This window comes from Gigantopelta aegis, chromosome 3, assembly GCF_016097555.1.
Source record: "Gigantopelta aegis isolate Gae_Host chromosome 3, Gae_host_genome, whole genome shotgun sequence".
Lineage (NCBI taxonomy): Eukaryota > Metazoa > Mollusca > Gastropoda > Neomphalida > Peltospiridae > Gigantopelta > Gigantopelta aegis.
The window spans coordinates 45,558,675-45,584,326 of record NC_054701.1 but is presented as its reverse complement, the minus strand read 5'-3'; the positions used below and the strand labels follow the sequence as shown (position 1 = coordinate 45,584,326).

General features: G+C 33.2%; 1 protein-coding gene across 1 annotated transcript in view; it reads right to left on the bottom strand.

Moving 5' to 3' along the window:
• Nucleotides 1–25,652, bottom strand: part of LOC121368115 (EH domain-containing protein 1-like) — an 80,141-nt gene that overhangs the window by 25,111 nt on the left and 29,378 nt on the right. Inside the window, exons 3-4 of the mRNA XM_041492687.1 lie at nucleotides 15,402–15,495; nucleotides 2,107–2,161 (exon numbers count right to left, since the gene is read on the bottom strand). Of these exons, the coding sequence (XP_041348621.1) occupies nucleotides 2,107–2,161; nucleotides 15,402–15,495 (149 nt within the window). The remainder of the gene's footprint in view (nucleotides 1–2,106; nucleotides 2,162–15,401; nucleotides 15,496–25,652) is intronic.

Below are 25,652 nucleotides of genomic sequence, written 5' to 3'. Positions count from 1 at the left end.
TGAGTGTTTTGAAACATGTTGAGAAAAATTCTGCTGTGAATGGATCCGTATTGACCAAGTGCACAAACCTGAAGGTCAACAAATATTTTAGGTAACTACAAATGAATGAAGTCACAATTTCTGCAGCAGGAAAACGACTATACAAAATTCACGGCATTCCAAGCATTGTTATTTTGTCTGTTCCTCAAACTACTTGTTTTGTAAGACCCTGGGAATGTGATACCGCTTGCACAACATTTACTGTGCATGCCAAACATCGTTTCAATTAAAACAAGTATAAATGTTGCAGTAGACTCATTCATTTGTCTAGGTATACAAATAAATGTATCATCCATACTAGACTTTGATGCTCATTTTAACTTGCCAGATAACTGGCAGTTTGTGACAACATAGATTGGTGTAATATTTTTTATTCTGTATTTGATACATTTGTTTCGATTAGCCATACCTGATAGTGAAGGTAAGATAAGAAAACATTAGTTGCCTATTTAAGTATTAATTTTTGCAGAGGTGTGGAAGTAAAATTTTATGCTGGCTGGAGAAAGAAATGGCCCCATGGGCCCATGAAGAAGGTCAATCCTCAATTGATCACACATAAGCCAAGCATTTTGATACCTGGCTACATCTAATCTACAAATATATTCATGCCAATTGACACATATGACAAAGGATCCTAGTTGACATTTCAATCAGTACAATTGGTTTTCAAATCTCTTTCAATTTTTCTGTTATAGTCATCAATTTTCTACAATGGTTAATTCATAAAAGAAAATTAATAATAATAATGCTAAATGTGATCCATTTTTTCAAAAATTGTTTAATTAAATATATATTAATATTTCCTGGTGGTATATATATTTTAATTAACAACAAACAAGTTTGGTTTTGGGTGACAAGTATACCATAGAATTGTTATTTATTAATACATGTTACTTACATGTAGAGATGACGAGAATGCCTATTACATAATACCTCGATATACTACTATGGTACTCCATAACTAAACTAAACTATTATACTAACTACTTAAGTAAACATGGTGTGTGGTGGGTGGGTATAAAAATTTCTCAGCAGAGAGATACGTTTAACAGTGAGCTAGCCAATTCAAAAAGTGATTGGAATTGCACGCAACTAGGACGTGTGTGTACCACACTGCAACATGGTTGGTGCGTTCAAAAAACGAGTGAGGAATTAACCAATGGCGAAAGAGGGTGCCAAACAAGCACTGTGGAAAATTTTGCACATTGTGCGATTGGTTAGTTTCGAAAGGTTCTTCGGAGACTGCCCTAATCAGCAGTGGGTATCATCCGGAAATGTTTCCCCAGATTGAAATGGTTAGCACAAACTAGATGAAAATAGGAATATATCGTATGCATTCGCGCAGGACCAACTAAGTGATAACCAATTTATATTTTTTCCCCATGCGTAAGCTGCTTCACCCACCACACATTAATAACATATTAACACATTAATAATAATGATACTTTAGTGTAAAAATTTGTTATTAGCTTATGAAACATTTTGGCATTGTAATTTTGGTAGAACAGATGTGATTATTAATCAAATTAATCAACATTTTGTTACTCACAAGTTGTGACTGTTAAATTTTGAGTTATTAAATAACTGTCATTTTGAAGAAAACATATACAACAGTTGGGCTTTTCTGTTGTCAAGAAAATGAAGGTAGTATTACATTGATTAAACCTTCTATGCTTCTATAGAAGCAAAGTCTGTCTTAAGTAAATGTTTGTATATGTTATGGAAGTCATCTTTAACATCCAATGCTCTTTTCTTTCTTTTTTTAAAATAATTATAAAGTAACTCCAAATGGATTGGTGTGTTTGTGATTTAGAAGCCATATATTCCTTGACAAAGTAACTTGATTTTACTCTGTTGTCCCAAGTATGTGATCAGTCACTGCACCACTGTCACAGATAAGAACAAAAGAATTGTGCATTTTGCCAAGCACAAGAGGTAACAATGAAATTAACTATTAGAACATTCCGTTGAACAAAGACAGGTTTTAGAAATACTAATTCCTTTGTTCTATCATCCTATTTCATTTGTGTAATGTCAATAATAAAAATAAATACATCTCAATCTCACCTTCAATTTGTCGGAGTGGTTCATAGTGAGGATACAGATGAAGTGTTGCATTTCCCTGTAAACAAAAACACAAAATAAAAGTTTTTAGAATTATGCCAGTAAAGCTAACAAAATTCCATGGAATTAAGTTTTGTTTTTGTTTAATGACACCACTAGAGCAGATTTGGTTCCAGTTAAAATAAATAAATTATTATATATATTAAACATGTTTTTACACAAGCAATGAATTAAACATCATAGATGCAAATATATACCAAGTTTTACTATGAAAAAAAATGAAAAAGTATTAAAAAAAATAATAATAATATATATATATTTTTACTTTTATATTTTTGTTTAAACATGCATTGTGATGAACATGCATAGGTTTAAAAAGTATAAACAAAGTTTCATTGTTCTAGAACTTGTGGAATTAAAAATGAAAACATTTATAATGGAGTTGAACGGAAATATTGGCGCCATTACCACCGAAAATGTGATACCTATTATCTCCCCTTTTGACTTCATCAAGTTCATGTATCAACCATAACCAACCCATAACACTAACCTCAACCCCAGTATCATAACCAAATATTAATGGATTATTTTATTACAGATTTGAAATTTGGTAAATATAGGAGAGTTAGCTTCAACAAGTGCTATACTTATAACTATTTAAGGATAACAATAATTGTAAAATATGTACTAGTGCTAACTTGTAAAATATTTTTGATTGGCTAATCCCCTAGTAGCTACTGGGTGTAACACATTTTCATGGGGATTTAATACAAGAATATTTCAGTTAAGTTGTCAAAAAGGGGCCAAGTTTCATGCAAAACAGTTTTCTTACACACCTGTTGGTGAGAACATTAGTTATTTTTGGTAACACATACTTGTTACCACATATATACAAGCGATAACACTTTACAGACATATGACCGGCTGCACCTAGGTAACGACTAGGTCACCAATGCCATACCACCCAATAGAAAAGCACGGTCGAATTCGATAACTAGATGTGACATACAAGTTAACCTGAAACTGACTTGTCCGTGATGCATAAGTTAACTATAAATGCATGGGCAGTACACAAGTTTTAGTTGGAAAAGGCGTTTTTAATTTATTTTAAAACTGTTTTCTGAAGATATATGTTAAAAATAAAATACTACATTAGTGTCCGTTAGATTTATCTTACAACTTGTTGTTTAAAAATACATCCAACTCACTTTCGCTCGTTAAATAAGTTTTAAAACAACTTGTTATCCATATATAACGGCCGCTCATGTAGTATTTTCTAAGTTCAAGAGCCTGTCAAAAATGACTGGTATAGCAAAGGCCGTGGTATGTGCTATCCTGTCTGTGGGATGGTGCATATAAAATATCTCTTGCTATTAATGGAAAAATGTAGGTTTTCTCTGTAAGACTAAATGTCAAAATTACCAAATGCTCGACATCCAATAGCCGAGGATTAATAAATCAATGGGCTCTAGTGGTGTCATTAAACAAAAACAAAATTCTTGGCATTTGAAAAATAAGGCTGTTAAATGCAGCCTAGATATATTATGAATTCCAGTATTAACCAATTTAATTACATGTACATATTTATGCAGGACTGTTAATTTTACCACCTAGGAGCCAGATGGCGCCTACTTTTATTTTTTATATAGATAACATGAAATGTTTTAGTCGCCAAATGAAAAACATGGTTGCAATGTAGAGGGCTGTTATGTATCACAAATAAACCAACATCCACGGAGGATTCGAACCAAATCCAGCATTTTACTAAATTCATAGGAAAATTCCACCTACTGCTAGTAGGAGCACTGTACACTTGTAATTTAGCACTACCACAATTTACTTGTATTTGACACTAATAAATATACAAGTGCATACCGGTAAGCAGTGCTCAGTATTTGTTACATATAGGAACATTTTCAACCCCACACACTTGACCCAGTCACTGAGATAATATTAGTTATGTAACATAAATACAAATATACAATACTTAAATCCATAGCTAGAATTGATAAAAAGACAGACATTATCTGGCTACACAATATAAAAAGCACAGAAATTGATTGTAGGAGAAGTTGCCAGTTACCTGTATTATAATTAATGATATTCTAATTAATCACTTTAACAGAAGATAATACACACTGTATGTAAGTAACGTTAATATTCCTTAACAGACAAACACACACAGACACACACCCTTCCACAAGTACAAGATGATCAATGGCATACCAATAATTATCTGCAGCTATTTGTGTACTGAATCATGCTGACACAGCAGTTTGCAGAGCGGAGAAGACATTTCCTATACACTGGTACAACAATACAGCTTGCCGTGCAGGAATATGGCTTTATTCAATAAACATCCATGATATGCATAGACATGTATGTACTCACATATAACTGCACATAACAGATGCAAACATTTAAACATTAAAAATCACAAACTCTGCAATTACTGTCAATAAATATTCCTCAGGCGGTGTACTTAAAACAGCAGGTCAATGAACCCATACCAGCTGACACATTCAAGGGTATGGCGACTTGCCTTTGTGTTAGGTCTCGAGATGTCTCGAGATTCCCCTGCATTTCGTATCTTTAAACTGAAAAACCTGTATCGCTGTGTCTGTCTTTAATTTTGCCCTGCTACATATAAATCAAGCGGAAACATTATTCACAGTATCTGCAATGCATGTCATACTTAGTCATGGCTGAAATTAGGCTAGTAAGAATTCCGCAGATAATTCACTCTACAAACTCCTGACCTTTGTACACCTATAGCTATTTAGCACAAATCCCATTACCTTTCTGAAGTGGCACACTGTACATAATCTACGACTTGGTACTTAGGGAAGTATCACCTCAACATACTATTTTTAACATGTGTACTTGGCATACTGCTTCTGCAAATAACTTACATCACTTTTATTTTCAGTGATGTGCAGTAATGGTGCTTACATGTTGGTATTTTTGGCTTAGTTTTTTTTATATATATGTTAGCAATAATCAGAAGCTCCATTAAGAAAATTGTTTTTAAAAATGAAAAAGAAGATCTACAGCAGTAATCCAAACCCAGCCTACCTGACCCACTGATGCAAAATGGTATACCCACCATCTACACACCCATAAACAAACAAACACATACATAAAACACATATATACACAATTCAACCAAAACTGCTAGGTAAAATGTTTTATTTAATGATGCACTGAATGTGAATGCACATATTTTAATGTATGGTTCTATGGCAGTATATTATTTACTATGGCAGTAAATCCAGTATATTATTATATTATTAATTATCATTATGCAATGCTACTTTTATCTAACAGACAACACAATGGTGATTTATTGTTTGTTATATCAAATCATTACTCGGTGCACTGTAACTACTTTAAAATAAAAATAATAAATTAAATATAAGATGATTCTACAAAACCTAAAACTCGGGTTATACCGTCTCAAAAAAAAGAAAGAAAAAAAGAGGCCAATTAGCTTATATAGAGCATTTTTAATTTTGTCAAAAAAAAATTAATAAAAATTCAGAAATTCAAAATGTCTGAAATGTATCTCTAAATTACTTTGTTTCAGAACATTTCAACTATAGAAGATGGACTTCAAAGGAAAAGTTGACGGACAGATGGACAGATGCCAGACAAATAGGTATTAGAAAAGCTCCGCTGATGAACACCATAGCAGTGCTAATAAAAGATAAATGATGATATCATGGCCATTAATGTCGGATGACAGTTCACAACACAAAATAGAAAAATTACTGTGACTGCCATTACAACATGAATTACCCTCATAACCAGAAAGCAAAGACGACTTTTAAAGCATACATGTCTATAGCATGGGAAAGAAAGTAATGATTAATAAAACCCCAGCACATTCCACAGACAAAAAAAGTTTGTTTAACGACACCAGTAGAGCAAATTGATTAAATAATCATCGGCTATTAGATGTCAAACATTTGGTAATTCTGACACGTAGTCATCAGAGGAAACCCGCTACATTTGTTCTAATCTAGCAAGGGATCTTTTATATGCACTTTCCCAGACATGATAGCACATACCACGACCTTTGATATACCAGTCATGGTGCACTGGTTGAACAAGAAATAGCCCAATGGGCCCACCGATGGGGATCGATCACAAATGAACCACGCATCAAGCGAGCGCTTTACCACTGGGCTACGTCCCGCTCCTATTTCATAGACAAGTGCACATGGCAAAATATAGGTCAACTAATATAGGTTCCCCAGTAACCCAGTTTTTTTTATCTGCTGATTACGAAAACAAGTCCATCAACTTTATGTAGATGAAAAATAAATGACAATAAATGGGTTATATAATAAACTAATCCAATAAGAACATTTTGACGTTTGTGATATTAAAGATGAACAGACAGCAAAAATTACCTCCAACAAATATGCGATTACAAGTTTATGCTTATATCATTTTTGAAGTAACGGCTAACCAAATCTTTTGGAAAGATTAATTGTTGTTGAAAGGATTAGTGAAATAATCACTAGTTTGACATACTAACATAAAAATTAACCAAGAATATGAGTGTTGAACACCATGATAGGTGGCCAAGGCAAAATAAAGGTCAACTAAAGTAGGTGCTAACCATTATTGACAATGGCTGATTATAAAAACTATATGTCCTGCTCTGTGTTTTGTTATGTCGAGGATTTTCATATTGAGCAATGAAAAGACCTGTATATGACAGCTACGCCTATTTCAATTGTCTATATATAGTAATGCACTGAATCAAGCACATCATGCAATGTTGATAGCTTTGATAAAATTAGACAAGAAACAGTACAATTTTGAAAAAGAGAGAGAGAGAGAGAGAGAGAGAGAGAGAGAGAGAGAGAGAGAGAGAGAGAGAGAGAGAGAGAGAGAGAGAGAGAGAACGAGTACAATTTTGTCATTATCTGTGAGATATGAACATTGTTGAATTGGAGTAAAGTTAGTTTGTTTTGTTTAACAACACCACTAGAGCACATTGATTTATTAATCATCGGCTACTGATTGTCAAACATTTGGTAATTCTGACAATCTTAGAGAGAAAACCCACTACATTTTTTTTATCATTAGCAAGAGATCATTTATATGCACCATCCCACCAATACTGGATGGTACACAGCCTTTGATATATCAGTAGTAGTGCACTGGATGGAATGAAAAATAGCTCAATAAGACCACCGACAGGGATTTACCACTGACATGTCCCGCCTCAAATTGGGAGTAAAACAGATCAATACTCTTTAGCAATGAATTTATGTAAACTGAATGTAAAACACAATTTATTTTACTCAAATTATTGTCTTTATTTGTCAATAATAGAACAACTATTTTTAATAACGTTCTAAAACTAAAATATAAATTTTAAAATTACCATTACTTTATATTTTTGAAAAAGGTCTAACATTTACATTTTCATTATTATTATCATTTTCCACTATAATTCAATACTTTATACATTTCTGTGAACATCAGAGTTTAATTGTCAGCGTATACCATTACAACAAAATGTAGTTTAATTTTATTGTAACAATTATAGTCGCTTTGTATTCTTCAAAACCTACATGTATTTTCTATATTGCAAACATGAATTCTGGGGAAATAAATGTGTTCGCTATCAAACTTATTCTGCGTTGCTGATAGCTGCATTTATCTCAGTGCATGTTTCGGAGGAAAACTGTTTGGTTTTTTAAATTAAATTAATATTTTTTTTTTTTTTTTTAAATTAAGTTTCAGTTTTTTTAAACATGCATTACCATGAACATTCATAGATGTAACTATAAACCAAGCTTTAGTGATGTAGTTTTAAATGTGAAATTTTAACATTGTGTTAAATGCAAAAGTGATGCCATTGTTGCTTGCCGGCTCTGTTAAAGAAGTGACAGAAAAAGTAGAAATGAGAATCACTATGTGACTTATTCATATATATATGTTTGTCTATATACATCTTAAACGTGTCTGTCCAACTTTCACACATTACACTTCCTGTTTTCCAGAATGAATCAGAAGCATCTCTGACAGTCCAATTAAACATGTATGGTTGTTGGACATAAAAAATAAAACATGTGGGAAAAAATAGGTTAACTAATAATTATTTATAGGATCAATATTAACTCTGCATGCCATGGACCTGAATGCACATGAGGGTGCATGCATGCATATTTGTGTTTGTATGCACGTATGTGATGCATATTTAATTGTACATACAAAAAGTTTGTATTAAAATATTCAACTTGAATGGGCTTTCAACTTGAATGGGCTTTTAAAATTCATTATTCATTCTAAATTTAGAAGCTATTAAAAAAAAAAAAAATTATACAAGTTTTACTAACGACTTAAAACCAACCCAACAGCCCCCAAAAGATTATTAAAATAGTAATACCTTCCCCTCAAAATTATTTTAATAGTAATAGTCATCACTAATAACTGTATAACATAATGGTTATGTGCTTTACAATATAAATTATTAATCGTGACACTTACTGTATTGAACCGATCAGTGAAGAAAATCATTTAAATATCCACTCTCGGAATTCCATTGTCTTAACACTCGACATACAGCCACAATGTGATAATACAATTACAGCATGATATTTTTTTTCCTTCTTTCGTTTGGCTGCAAGTTTTTGTCACTGCATGTACAGTACAAACACATTGTGTTGGCTTCTGCATTGAACTGTCTGGTGTGTCAAGAGTGCTCACTGTGTACCAGTCTGCACCTTAACTCAATGTTGATTATGTGTCTGACAACCACTCCTGAACCATTCCCATCTGGCTAGACATTGAAAATAACTTGCATCGCAATAACATTTCAAGCAAGTAATTGTCAAGGAAAGAGTCTGGTGATACCAATACTGCAAGCTTCATGCCAGTTGCATGATTCTCAGACGTGAACTGTTTTTATGGTTTTCATTTGAAGTATGTCTACAGCAATCTTTTGTGAACATACATCATTAATGTTACTTTATTAATGATTACTTTTCAATTTTGATCAGTGCTATATATACATTTATAGGTCAATCTATTAAAAAGAAAGAAAGAAAAAAATATATATATAAAAAGGAAAGGATACCAATAATGCATTAGTAAATATAATGCAACTAAATAAAAAAGAGTAATGTAAATGTATTGGTCAAATGCATGTTTTAACAAAATATATGTTAAATATTTTTGTATAGCCTTAAAACGTTTACAGTACTATTTATTCAGAAATGTGTGATAACTTGTCATCACTGAATGATGTCATTTTGTTAAGTGATTATAATCTTCACTAGTCTTAGCTCTGTGCATTTCCGTAACTCATTTCATTTCCGTAACTCATTTCATTTCTGTAACTCATTTGATTATGTTAGAAAAAATGTTGCTAGTTGCAAGTTGCAGGAAAAAACTGTGGGGGTTGGAAATCAGGCTATTGTGGCTTTTATACACAGTGCTATTAAAATATGAATGTAAAGAAAATAAAGAACCCTTCAACTAATCAGCCTGCTGTATAAAAAAAAAAAAAAAAAAAAAAAAAAAAAGCGTATTGATGGAAATAATTTGTATATTACATGGAAAGAATGTGATGAAGCTTCTTTTTATAATTTTTTTTTTTTTTTTTTAAAGATTTTTTATGCTTATTTATACTCGTATTTGTATTGATCATAAACAAGTTTCTTTTTTTTCTATTGCTAAATTCCTCACTAGTTATGGTACTTTTAATAGCATAAATAAAAAAAACCCAACCCCCCCCCCCCCCAGTTTTTGCTACGTATGGCATTTGTTTCAAAGCATTTCAATTTTTCACTACTTACTTCAAAAAGTGGGGTTTTTTTTTTTTTAAATCTATATTTAAGATCAAATAGACAAAATAACTTGAATAGAAAACAAAGAACACATTTTTTTTCAAAGTACTTGTTTATAAATGAATAGATTTTAAGAATTAACAACCATAAATAGAGAAATATTAAAATATACTTAAACAGAACATTACAGAGGTCGATCTCCATTCAAGTATATAAAATAAATATGCAGTTGTATGTAACTCACCCCAAACAGACACTATACCTGACTACACCACTCCTTGCAACACAGAAAAATGTGGAAAAGCATTTCCTGTAGTTGTGTCTGTGCCAAAGGTCACAGGGTGCACAAGTTGAACGAAAACATCTCTGGATGGCCTGGCTTGGGACATATACAGTGATAGACATGTTAATCAGTGTGTAAAGGAAACAACCAGGAAATGTGAAAGCATTCGGGCTGTGTCACACAGCAGGCCAGCCATGGTGTGCAAGTGGGAAACTACTCTTTGTGTCAATTGTCACTAAACTACTGTGAGAAAATAAGTATCATTTCAAAAACAAATTTTTCAGTGGGAAAATTACACTACTGAGAGAAAAAATTGAATGTTTTAAAATTTTGAATGAAGAAAACCAAATTTGTGTCAGTTACATTACAGGGCTAGCTCTGACACACAACAAATTCGGCAATTGTGAATTTCAAACATTTGGCCAATATTATTTTTAATTTGGCGAAATAATTTCATGAAATAATTGATATTTTATTTGAAAATAACTGGGTTTCTGAAATTTGTAAAACTTAATAGGTAATTTGGCAAAATGTTCTGTTGACAGCCCTACTGTTATAATGTTTTAAAAAAATGAAAAGCTATTTAAATTTATTAAACCAGGGATGAACCTAATTTATAATTTGTAGTGTGAAGTCATTTCTCATTTTATTTATTAGAGTGAAATGTTTCCAACAGAAAGAAGACAAGTTTTTAATAAGCGAAATCCAGTGAGTTTTCAACATTTATTACATGTACATGCAATATTACAAGAGGACTGTAGTGTTGTCTGGGCTAGACCTACCTTTGATCCTGCTGCATGGTTTTGAGCACCAGTGTCATTTCAAAGACTCACTTAATTAAAGCTTAATTATTATTCATGAAAAGTGTTCACATCTTGCTTTCTTCAAGTTCCTTCACCCCATTCATCAGTGAATATGTACAAAGCAAGTGGCCCACACTATTTTCACAAGATGACATGGATTTTGCTTCAGAGACAAGGGTAGGACAAAGTCAGACTGATCAAAGTGAAGTTTTTTTTATAACTTCGCATGTCACATGAACTTACTACTAGTTTAATAGATAAATTACAATTATCATATGGTCACATAATGGTGTTATCGCCATTATTTCATCCAATTGTAAAAAATAAATTGAATAATATTCTGAAAAGCCATTATGTTACAATGAGTATTTGTACATGTGGTAAAAAAATTTAGCCACCAAATTTACATGATCTTTTTGAAGAGCATCTAAATTACATTTTACTTTATGAATGTGAATTGAAAATGAGTAAACATATTTTAAACTAAAATATTTGCAGAACCAAGCTTAATTTAGAAATTATCTAAAATCATACATTTAAATATATACAGATAAACATTATACCCAAAATACATGCACCCAAATTAAGTACAAACATGCTGACATCAAAATATTTCACCTCAAAACCACTAAAATGTTAAGTTTAATTACATTAAAATAACTTGAAATCCATTTTTGAATATTGACAACTCTCCAACAGCTGTTAATGACAGTACTAAACTAAAACAACCTTTCTGTGCACAGAAAAGACAAATATCCCCAGTGTGGCCAAATTAGTGAGATCTAAAGCCCTTGTGTTTTTACAACCTGTTCGCCAAATAATCATTTGACAATATCATGTCTGAACTGACAAAAGCAAACTGCTATGAGGCAACATTTCATTTTAACGCGTTACATTTTGCCTTCTTGTACTCATCATAAATCCCCATACTTCTAAATTAATAAACTCCTACATACAATTAGTCTGTCTCAAAATCCACAGGGACGCAGTCACTGACACACCCACTCAGATGTCTCCAATGGTACTGCCAATTTTAGCAGCAAAAAGTCTTTTATAGACCCTACCCATAATGAGGTACTTTACTTACAGCAAGAATTGAGTAAGTAAGAATTGAACCTGACTTGTGACATCAGTAGGGAAAATGTGTAAATAGAAAGTCTTTTTCCTGCTATACAAGAATGGCTTACTCATTGTACAAATGAAAATGTTAAAATTTAAAAGTTTGTTTTGTTTAATGACACCACTAGAGCACAATGATTATTAAACATCGGCTATTGGATGTCAAACATTTGGTTATTCTGAGATATAGTCTGAGAGAGGAAACTTTGCACACTGATAATTGTTCACTGGTGGAAGTTTCATTTTTAATGGACTGAATATTTGTTAATTTTTTACATAGTGATCTTAGCGTGAAGATTATTTATAACTACCGTATGCACTTAAGGTGATCTTAGCGCAAAGATTGTTGGCAAGCAAAAGTTTGTTTGTTTTGTTTAACAGCATTGATTAATTAAACATCGGCTATTGGATGTCAAACATTTGGTAATTTTGACTCGTAGTCATTAGAGGAAACCCACTACATTTTTTTTTCTAATGCGGCAAGGGATCTTTTATATGCACGTTCCCATAGACAGGAAAGCATATACCACAGCTTTTGTCCAGTTGTGGTGCACTGGTTGGAACGAGAAAAAACCCAAACAGCTGAATGGATCCACCGAGGTGGTTCGATCCTGCGACACAAGCACCTCAAGCAAACACTCAACCGACTGACCTAAATCCCACCCCTCTTGGCAAGCAATCCCATACATTCCTACTGCACAAATTATCGTTCAAGTTTAGTTTGATGCATTAAAAAATTCAGACTAAAAGCATAGAAACAAATTTAACATTTTTAACATCAGTCACCTTTGTCTCTTAAAGGAGAGGACAATTAAGGCATTTGGCCTGATATGCATATTCAAAGATATATAATGCACATTATTGCTTAATATCAACACGTATAATCGTATAGTTAATTAATAAAACGGTTAAATGTGACGACTATTATATATAACGGGCGCAGCCATTTTGTACCATCTCAGTGAGTACGCCCTCTGGCGAGCTGGTGGTTACGTAATACTTAACGCGTCACATCAGGAATGAGCCTTAGAACTAGAGAAACACAATCTACCTGGTTTTTGCGGGATGATAAATAGTCATACATTGCAATGTTCTGTAATAATACACATCCCAGTAAGCCAACAGTAAGTATATCCAGCACTATATATATTATTTTTCAATACAAAATAAAATACCATTGTCAAAGTGGCTACACAACAAGTCGAAACAATTAACAATGTTTTGCCCATGCATTAACCTACGTACTGAAATGATACACGGAGTGTTTTCTTAGTTAATTGGTCTATGCTGTTAGTTGGTTCTACCTTTGATTCCTGATTGGCAGGTGTGTATTTGATTGGTAACCAGACGAGCCAATTAATTGACGCTGTCTAGACACAAAAATACATACCGGTATTGTGGAATATTACCTGTCGCCCCTAAAATTGTAATGGACATGGTTTATTACTGTAAATAGTTATGTAAAACTATTGATTAAGTCGACTTTTCTATCTAAAAGCACAGAACTGACCAATTACGTAGTCCCAAAGAAAAGAAAATTATCACTTGAGTATCGTGGGTTGTCGTTTTTGCTCCAACGTAGCATATCAATAGGCGTAATAGTGTACATTTTTCCTTTGGATTATTAAACAGAGAAAAACACTATAACCCCATTTTGTTCCGTTAATGCAACTTGAAATATATTTAGTTAAATAGTTTATTATATTATTACGTCATTTATGCTGTTTTAAAAGTCAGGTTGATCAAAGAGAAGAGCCGTGTCGAAAATTACTGCTTTTGTTTACACTGTACATACAGGAGATGGTCAGGAGCTGATGTCACTTCACCCCAAGCTATCCCACCGGACGTTACACAAACGAAACAAAATGGCTGCCACCAGTTAGCAGGAATAATCATGGTTTTTTATTAACTCTAAAATTACGCGTTTTTCATTTGCTAAAGTGTCAGTATGTGTTGGTGGTCCGGGTATGCATCTTTCCAACACATAAGGCTCTTGTCGAAGTTGACCCTACCTTTAAGTAATGGCCCACATAACAGTTCCATATACCAGTCTTCGCTAGGAAAAGCAAGTGATAATTCCCGCTCCCCTCCACAATTGATTGCAAAGTTTTAGAAGCATGATAAACTGACAGCCTTGCAGTCAAGATTTTTAATACATTTTATTTGAAACTTCATCTGAATGCTCACCTAGCATCCAATTTCAGGAGAGTAATATTACACAACTCACCTGAATTTTGCTTATGGCGAATACGGATATATAATTTTTGAACCAATAATATAACATAACAAAAGCAGTAAATTCTTAAAGGTCAACTTTATAATGAAATTGTTTACTATGACTCAATTTCACTGTACACTTTGCATTTCCAATAACGAATAGTCTTATTTCAACTTTTGCTTTCATGTAAGTGCTACAAATCGTCTTACAAAATACATATATATGCTAATGTTCCAAACAATTAAAAAACAAGGATGACTTATTATGCATGTGTGTCATCATACTGGATCATTTTTAGTAATACATTACACAGCAGACAAGGGAAAAAATCACAAATCACATCTCTATTCAAGGGAATTAACTCGTAGTCATTTATTAAACTTCATCTAAAAAAACAACAAGGTATATTAACACAGGATTTTTTATAATTTTAATCAAATTAAATAGCCTTTGTTTGGAAAATAAAAACATCTCAAAATGACATCTCTTGATATTTGACTACTACTTGACAAAAGAAAAAAATGTCGTCTGCTTTCAATAATACTTTATTATAAAGTTAACCTTTTAAAAATTAGGGAATATTTTTCACTATTAGAGCCGTTTATGATCACTGAAATCAAATTTTTTTATATTTTGTTTATATTATCAATTTCCGTAAATCTGAAGTGTTTCTGGTCATCCTGGTGTTTCTTATACCATAAAAATGCTTTTTTCATATTTTTAAAAACACACGTCTGAGAAATAACAGTTATGGAGTCGAGTTTTAGTCTATGTTTAACGATACTTCACTGTTTCACCGTCAGACTCGTTTCACACTAACGTTATACAAATGTGTTACAAGTTTGTAACTTAACCAAACTTAGTGTCCATGTTTACGGGTTGAAACTAGGGTCTGCACCTTTAAATATTTGAAGCATACTGGTAGAATACATAAAACAAATATAAAGATTGAATTGTTCGGATTTTTGTCACCAGCCAGCAGAATGCCCCATGTAATATACATGAAAGCTATTCCTGTTTCAAAACCTTATATTACAAAATGACAATAGAAGTAACATACATACCGTGAGAGATTCACGCTTCCTTCCACTGGTTACAAATGTGAAACCTTGAGTTTCGATGGCTACACCAGTTTTCTGAACATGTTCTTCAACATACCTGCAAATTAAATTTAATTATTTAATATAGTCGATGCAGTGGTTTTGAGAAGCAAGAATAACAGTAATACAAGACCAAAGCATATTTCATAACTTATAGAGCACAGATGTATTAATTATGTATAACATTTGGTTAGTGGGATCTTTTATATACATTTCCCCACAGACAGGATGGTACCTGGTACATACCAGTCTTTAATATACCAGTTATAAGGCACTAGCCAATCAGAGAACAGGTTCACCAAGGGGATTCGATCCTTCGATCCAAGCACTTCAGGTTTTTTTTAACCATTACTTTATCTCTTGATGAATTTCATATGAAGTTCAAAAGGCATTCTTTTAAAATTTCAGAATCATGATTTTAAAGCTATTGTAACAATATTTAACTATCTTCCAAATGACCATGATCATACCCCGGGGACACATTTACAGGACTGCGGGTATATGTAGGACACTCAACTGGTGAACACTCATATATTAAAGCCATCCATTAGAAGGTTTCAGAATTAGAGAATCATTCAAGTTCCTAAGAATTTTGCTCTTGCTCTGGGTGTTCAAATAAATGAATGAATACTATATAGCTTGAAATATACTTTTGACTATTGGGTGTCCAATAAATTAATATGAACGATTCATATCGATATAAAAATTAAGTTCACAAACATCGTAACACAAAGAATGGTTGTCAAAGTTACCTTTATGAAAGAACCATTGACAAACAATGTAATTTTAAAGTTTAGATACAAAATATTTACGGTTAAATCCTAGTGAAAGTGTAACAAGCTGTAACAATTAAACCGTCACAAAACTATACCTAAAATAATATGAACTACTGTTGAATCAAATGTAAAACCTATCCACTAAAGGCAATGGAAGGATGAAAGCTATTACTTAACAACACACTCAACATATATATTTACAGTTATGTCAGTGGTTATGATTAAGAACCACACAGATGAAAAAGGAAACCAGCTTCTGCCAAACAATGGGCTACTCTTTTTGATTAGCAGTAAGGGGTCTTTGATATACACCATCCTAGACAAGTTGTCCTTTGTTACACCTAGACAAGACTGCATTTTAAGCAAGTGCTTTACCACCATGTGTACATAACTGTCCTATCCATCCCCACCCCCACATTTAATTCTGGAACCGCCTTAAATGTACAATCGATCTCTCAGTATTAAAAATATTCCTGACATTGGAGCTCTAAGGTCACTGCCTGTTTTGTAATTAACTTTCATGTATTGGATAGGCATGCAAGCTGTTCACATAGTTCAGGTGTTTTAATGTTTAGTGCAGAATGGAATTCATATACATTATCATACATCACATATATTCACTAACCACAGACCTGCACTTGGGACATTCCACTCAACATAACAGCAGCAGATTCTTGACACTAATCCAATGTATATTTAGCAATGCGGCAGAGAGGAAATATGCACATTCTGACAGCATGTTTCATATCACTGCACTGATTTGCTAGAAATCAATCGGTCCTTAGCTTCAAGAAACTACATCTATTTTTTTTAAGTGATCAATTTTTAACATCTTTCAGTCCGATAGATAGACAAGTTGTATAGATTTAATTACTGCAGTAAAGTCAGTATGTCTTGCAGGCAATTTGCCAGCATAGAAACAGACAATCTTGAACAGACAATCTTGAAATAGAGTCGACGAACATGTAGGTTTACCGTTATATTTTAGCATAAAATGCAGGTTTGCAGAGACTGTTAAAATAAGCCGTCTTTTTCAGGATTGGGCTTTCCTAACAAAAATGACAGAAACTACAAACATTTCCAAACAAAAAAACCCATGCACTATAAACTAAGTACCGTCTTAGTTAATTATAAATGCTATCAATTAATGTACATGTATATGTAGCCTAGGAAAAAGCCCAGAATAAAAATAAAAAATATATATTTGTATATATATATATATTTATATATATATATATATATATATATATATATATATATATATATATATATCCCTCAGCAACAATTTTAGGGCATCATGCAGATGGTTAAAAAAAATTATAATATCATAATGACAGTTTTTGGAATCAAATAAATAATCATTCTAAATAAATAATTTTAGTTTTAGGTTACTATAGCTGGTACACATTTATTTGAATACCTAATAAAGCAAATCAATCATGCCATGGTACAGAACGTCATGCATATTACTGGTTAATTGTGTACATGTAGTTTCAGTTTCAATGTAAGGCAATAAATAAATTACAGAAACAAACTAAGAAAATAGAACTTACACAATGTTACAGTGTAACAAGTTTTATGTCCATATAAAACAGATTCCAGCAAGTCACAACGGCATGAAACTAGAGACTCCACTAGATCACATGATTAATTAATCATTAGCTACTGGATGTCAAACACTTAATATAAGTCTTCAGAAGAACCCAATTACCATATTCCATTAGCAGTGAGCGATCTTTTATATGCACTTTCCCTCAGACAGGACAGTAGATACCACAGCCTTTTGATAAACAAGTCTGGTGGAACTGGCTGGGACAGGAAAAGGGCAATATATTTGTGCAAGATGAATCTGTTGTCTCGGTCCAATAAATATAATTCTCACAGATGGTATCACACATACATATTTATCATGGCCATACACTGCCACCGCAGCCTTTCACGCACTAGTCATAGACCACTTGTTAAAACAGGGAGAAATATGTCAATGGGTCTACTGATAAGACCAATGCTATGACTAATCACACATTAGGGAAGACACACGACCAGAGTGAAATCCCACGTCTCCACAAGACTTCACCATTTTGTTCATTAGTGTGTCAAGTTATTAAGTGCTATTTACCATTTCCCCCAGTTAGCAGTATCAGTTGGGTGTGTTTATGCTGACAGACTAATTGCACCGCACACCAAGCTCAAGTATAATAATTAATGATAAAATGAATGACATAATAATATACTATGGAGTTCATGTAGACATATATTTACACATGATCTATTTCTATTATATTTCATTGTTAAGGCATAACTGCAACAGTACATCTATTGCAGTTTGACATAACAAAACCGGTCACTGAAAAGTGAACAGAAACCTGGCATGGCATGTGAATGAATCTCACATAAATAATTTATAATCCAAGTTATGAATGACCTGGGAACTTAACAGTGAATGTGTGTGTATGCACATAAAATCAATGCCTGGAATTCAACCTAAGTTATAAATATAAATGTAAAAACAGTTATTTTGAAATGATCCAGTCACCTTGACTTTCAGTTACTTAACTTTCAAAATGGAAGGGACTTTCCTTGCCTCAAAGGGTACACTATTGAAGTTTTATTTACTAGACAACATTAAATTATTTAATAATAGGCTATTGGATGTAGAGAAAATCTTTGTAATTTTGACATGTTTTCAGAGAAAAGCCAATTTTTTTTCATTTTTCATTAACCACAAGGGATTTTTTATAAGCACTTCTCACAAACAAGACAGCACCTACCACAGCATTTGATATATCAAATGTGGAGCACCGGTTGGGCCAAGGGCACACTGATACAAAGTGTTCACAGAATGCACCTTTGAAATAAATGAAGTTGTATGTTGCTCAGTGACATAGCTTCCAACTGTGATACAAATTATCAGCCCCACGCTTCATTTTCCTTCAACTTCTCTCAAACTAAATTTGAATTCCCACACCTTTATTCTACAAGAATCCACTAGAATTCTTGAATTGTTTTAATGTGCTAAGTGACTAATTCAGAGTTTAGGTCCAATTTAAGAAAATTTATTTAGACAAACTGTTTAACATTTATTATTGTAATAGACAGGAATAGGATTCCTAGATTTTCATTAAAAAAAACCCTATGAAACCCAACCACATGCCATACTTTTTTTCATTCCATCTACAGCTTCACTACTGGTATATTGACAGTTGTAGTATGTGCTATCATGTTTCTGTGAAATGGACATAAAAGACTGCTGACTCCGAATTAAGAAAATCATATGTCAAAGCAGAGGATTTCATTTAATATTTTTATGCTATTAAGCGTAATCTTTTTCATGTTAGACACACTACAAATGGGTGAATGGGGTGGAGGATGGTTTATTAAACACACTTCTTGACATTTCCCAGGGAACATTTTGTTCAATATCGCGTGTCAATTCGCTAAGCAAATTTCTAAGATTGCTACATAATTCTAAAATTTTAAATACTATTTTCAATTGAGCACCAATTGTTGCTATTCAAATTTAAAAAAATAATTTGTTTCCCAATTTCCCAGCCAAGAAACAAAAATTAAGTTAAGCCAAATACATTACACGTTATGCGAATGACTGCATAATCTTTGGGTCAGTTTCCAGACATTGTCCACCCACTCACTCGTACCTAACATTCAGAGATTCACGAAGTAAAAAAACACCAAAAAAACACAGCATTCAGCTTAATGTCTGTCGAGTGTACAAAGATTTCTGCTAACAGATGATCAATAATCATTGTACCTTTTGCAAACATCCCCCAGGATCAAGCAGTTGATTTGTGTATACCATTTTGGCAGTAGTCTGGTCATTTGCTACAAATCACTTAACAGTACTAGCTACAAATCATCCAACAAGCATCAGCTACTCTTGCCGCTAAAGAATAATTTGGCTCGAAGTTGGCAACATTACACAGATGTCCATACATGCCCTGCCAGAAATGCATATTTGCCAATATCTCGTCTGAATCAATATTTTTCACGAAGTCGAAAGATCCTATGAGACATCTTATTGAAAATGGCGAGACAGTCTATTTTAAAATGTCAAATTGTGTGACCATGCCCCAGACAGGACATGATCAACCACCTTCATCGATTATACTGCATACTCTGCTTAAATGAGAAGAATTGGTCTCTTAGTTAACATGTTTTAAACATCTTGATAGCAAACACCGCCAGACACGAGATCAGATTGGATCTTTCAGTCATAAAGCAATTCTATTATCAAATTAATTTGGCAGTAATTTTTGTTTTCTTAATGTAAAGTATTATTATGTGAATTCTGTCATATTTCCATATGTAATCAGCATGCAAGGTACAAAAAAACATTTGTTTAAATGCTGGATTAATATATATACATTGTATATTTAAACTTGAATAAACATAAAACATTGATATTTGGCATTAAAAGTTTGGTTTGTTGTTTAAACTACACCACCACTAGAGAGGACTCATTTTGTAACAAATTTCTTGTTGATAGTTCAACCATGATCCACGATTCTAGATTCTTTTTCAGTCCATGCAAAAATGAACAGGAAAAAACACATTGAGCACATGTATAGTTGAATCTAAGAAAGAGAACAGCATTATTTCAGTTTATACTCTTGTTGAATTAATAGAAAAATAATGTTTTCAGAGAAAACCCTCTGCATTTTTCTCATTAGCAGAAAGGAAAGCACTTTCTCAGTCAGGACAGCATATACAATGTACCACAGCCTTTGATAGATGTATACAAGTCCTGGGGCACTGGTTGAAAATAATTAATACAAAATCAGTTTATTAGGTATAGTGAATTTGCAAAATAACTAAGTTGAACAAATCCAGTAGCCCCCAGTCCTAGCTAGTGGAGTTTTAGTATGGGCTAGTGGAGTTTTAGTATGGGCTAGTGGAAATTATCAAGTTTATTACTATATAATGCAGAGAACACTAGCCAAAGCTTCTGTTAAGGCTAATGCCTTCTCAAAAACATTTGTCAAATATTGAAAATAGCAAACAATAAAAAATTTAAATATTAGAACAAAAATGCTATACTGTTAAGAAGCTAATTAACATCTACTGCTATGTACTAAAATGATGGTCAGTTAGCAAACTATTATCATAGCCTGTAAGCTTCTCCTTTCAGATAAAATGCCTTTTCTTGCGCAGTTTTTTCCTCAAATATATAGAGTACCACATGAACTCGTCTGCATAGAGCCTTATTGAATAGGGTTATGGTGGAGAGGGGGGGGGGGGGGGGACTTACAAAAGGAAATATAAAATTGTTGAATTTTTTTTTTTTAAAGTACATTTTATCCTAAAAGAAATAAGACGAAACAAAGTGGTTATTTAGAAATGTAAGAAATATGCTAAGATATGTGAAAAATAAGTAGATCACAGAAAACCGGTGGAAAGGAAAGAAATACTCGCATAAAGACACCACATCACATTTCTAACTGTATTTGGTATCTATCATACCGTTAATGTGACATTTGGTCTGGAGACAGTACTCTTATGAAATAGCATTATGGCCTTCTTTATATGCATGCTAGAACAGCACATACCACAGCCTTTTGGTAAGCAGCCGTGAAAAAAATAACAAAATGCCACTGGATCCCCCACTGCCATCAGTAATTGGATATAGTTCACATGATTTTTATCTACATGTACACAAGATTTTTTGGTTATGTCAATTATATTTGTGAAACCTGATAATTACCTAATCCTAACACACTTGCAGTAGTTGTACAACAGTTCTATACTACATTAATATTTCAAATGTATTCTAAGCTGTATAGAACGATGGCTCACGTGAAATATTGTGCATCATACAATCTTATAACCCAGCCTCATCTCAATTGAGCACTCTACTACTTGACCACATTCCTCCCTTATTCAGGGACACTCCCAGTACAATAAAATCTTGTCGACAGCTGATGTACACTATGAAAATAAACATGTACAGAATAAACTTACTGTAAAACAAGAAATAATAGGGTGAGAGAAATTAACACAAGATGGCAACAGGTGCATTAATTTCACAATGCATTTTTATCTTTAAAAAAAAATCTACAGTAAAACCAAAAATATGACCCATTCAACAAGTTAAATTTTTTATTTCACTTGGTATCATTAAACAGTCGAAAATCACATTTGTAAAGTCAGCTTTGTAAAGAACAAGTTTATTGTTCCTTCAAAAGATTTGCTTTCAACCGAACTATTTTTACGTGGTGTTTGTTTTTTCCAAACGGTGCACTATTAACACACTATTGTTTTTAAATGTTTCACTATTAAGATCCCATACCTGATGCTTTTAGTATTGTTTTATAATCACCATCACCATCTGATACATGCATTTTGTACAAAGGACATGGACCCCAAACTACGCTTGTGTAACAGTTCTGTAAATCTCACATTTACAAGTTACAAACACTTCAAAGATGGTAATCGACCTTCTCATTTCAATTCATTCTTAATGATAAAATGTCAAGACTTTTAGCTGTTGTCACCATCACACTGGTAAGCAAATGTATTACATCAACTTAAAATGATGTGTTTAACAGACTTCACATTTATAAATACATGCATTTCTGGTTGGGTTTTGCTCTCGGACTATTTTATACTCACCGTAATTTCATGTTTTATACAAGATAACTGGGGTGTTTCTGTGTTGAAAAACAATAAAGCAGATCCATACCTGACATAAAACCAGCAAAACACTTTATTCAACCATCTACAGAAATAACCACTGTATGCCACTTATTAAGGATATTTTGTAAAATAACTGAATTATGGTGATGGTCCATAATTCATTAAAAAAACTTACTTTATTTGCAACAAAGATGTGTGACTTACTGTATTTTGAATTATGTGACCATTAAGATTTTCCAACCTGTCAAATTCATTATGATGCCAAATATGCTATATAGTGCCATATGCAATTACATATATTAATATTCCTTATGGCTTGGAAATTTTACGTTTTTAAAATGTACCTAAAGGTTTTAAGACGTCATCACTCGTGTCTGTGGGAACGGTCTGCTAACTAAAGTTCCAAGGTTCAAAAACAAACATTACCAGGAGGGTTGACATGGATTCCGACCTTAGTGTCGTCGTTACTGGTAAGCCATCGGACATAAGGCTGGTAGGTACAGGATTCACAGCCCGGTAGCGACTCCCACCCAAAAAAAGTTTTAAGGACTCAATGGGTAGGTATAAGACCATTACACCGTCTTCTCTCTCACTAACCATTAAAAAGTAACCCACTGTCCTGGACAGACATCCCAGATAGCTGAGGTATGTGCTCAGGACAGTGTGCTTGAACTGTAATTGGATATAAGCACAAACATAAGTTATAAGTTAAATGAAAAAAAGACAGACATGGATTTCCCTCCATTGGCATTAAATTAAATAATTTTGGGTGATACAATAGTAAGGTGTGAATGTAATTTTAATTTATAATCAATTTTTAGAGGAATAAGATATTTAAATCTGTGACAATATACCTTTCACCATTAATTTTGGTAATTGCGACACTGTCTCAAATGTTAGTGAGGAACATTAAATAACACCCCAGTGTATTATAAACTATGGTTATTTAGTGTCTAATATATGGCTACATTGACATTTGATTGTGAGAAAGACAGGGTAGTACATACCACAGCCTTTGATATACCAATCGTGGTGCACTGGCTGGAACAAAAAATAGCTCAATGAGCCCACCGACGGGGATCGATCCCACACCGACCGCTGTACCACTGGGCTACATCCCGCCCTCTCATCCCACAGAACATTCCATTGCCATTTTCAACTCCTGACCTTAGAATAAGCACTTAGAATTTTTTTTTAAATAGGGTATTAGTTGGGATACACAAATAGGTATGGGAAATATCAGCTTCCATGATACCCATTAAATAACAGTATGCTAAACTAAATTTTATTTATTTGTTATTACTAGTTTTAAATTATAAAATTGAAAATTGGTGTATATCATGTTTTATAAATAAACTCTTCAAAAATATATATACATATATTTCAACAAAGCATCTATTTATAAAATAAAAAACAAAAATACAAATATTAAAACATGTAATGCATATATAGTATATGGGTGATGGAACATACCCACCACTGATTACCTTAATAGACCAATCCATGAGAAACTGTCTTACCAACAGAATATGAAATCACAAAAGCAAATTGATCACACTAATTACATAATGAACATACAAAAATGCACAAAAACAACGCTCTGCGAAAAGAGATCTATTTCAAACGTACGTTACCTAAATCTGATAGATCATCCGATTAGAAAAATTGTCTGAGTATTGATCTAGTGCTATATGCCTGTGAAATCTCACGGTGTCTGGCACAATGCTGGAGACACCGTCTTCTCCTAAGTTCAGCTCCATAGTGTTTGCCTCTGGCTAATCCAGTCTGGTCAACTAGGCTGGTGTGACCTACCTTAAGGTCAACCTGTCTGGAAGCTACTGCAGTTACCAACCATGCAATCAGCTGATCAGCCCTTTCAACTCCCATCTTACCCAGTAACCTCTGACCCAACCCAAATAGAGGAATAGTGTGGGCACAGCACAGGAGGTGGTGAGCAGTGGTGCACTAGTATGCCTATCAGACGCAATGAATTTGATCCATGTGAGGGAGGTGGCTGCATCGCTGGCATGCCAGACCATAGACTGCATTCGCCATCATTATATAGCCTACACAATATATAAAATCACCAAGTAGTAGGGGGGTAGGGGGAATGGGGGTAGGGGGAATGGTGGTGGGGGTGGTGGTGGTGGTGGTGGTGTTTGGACTGTGGGGTTTTAAAATAAAAAAGAGGAAAGATTGTAACATTCCAATTACTGTATACCTTGCCAGAGTTAAAAATGGAAATTTATGTGTAGTGTAGCTGTTCAAAATGGAAATTTACATTATTAATTTTTCTTGTGATGGAAGTAGTTTAACAACATTTCATTGTGTAAGTATGATATACTGTCTAATAATTCTCAGTGACAAATTATGATTTTTATTTCCTCGGTTACGAGTCAGTTATTTAAGTAAATGTTTTAGGGTGACAATCCATATTTGACGTATGCATTCATAGTCATCAAGTAAAAACCCCATTTCAATGGAAACTTTACATTGAAAGTTGCTTATCGTTCAGAAAACAAAAAAGTTAAGCATAAGTTTATTTGTATGTAAGGATATCCAAAACGACGTTATTAGAGTTTGACGTCATTTCTATTCAAAAAGACACCGTGTCACATATTCTTATGTCATTTATATATCAGGTAATGGCCGACTGGAATTAAAATTGCGTATACAGTTTACAGTTTATTCTATTTCAGATACATGTATTTCAGACAATAGGACATATTTACATTAAGATTTTTGCAAGAGTACATCGACCTGCCTGCATTTATTTCTACATGTGCAT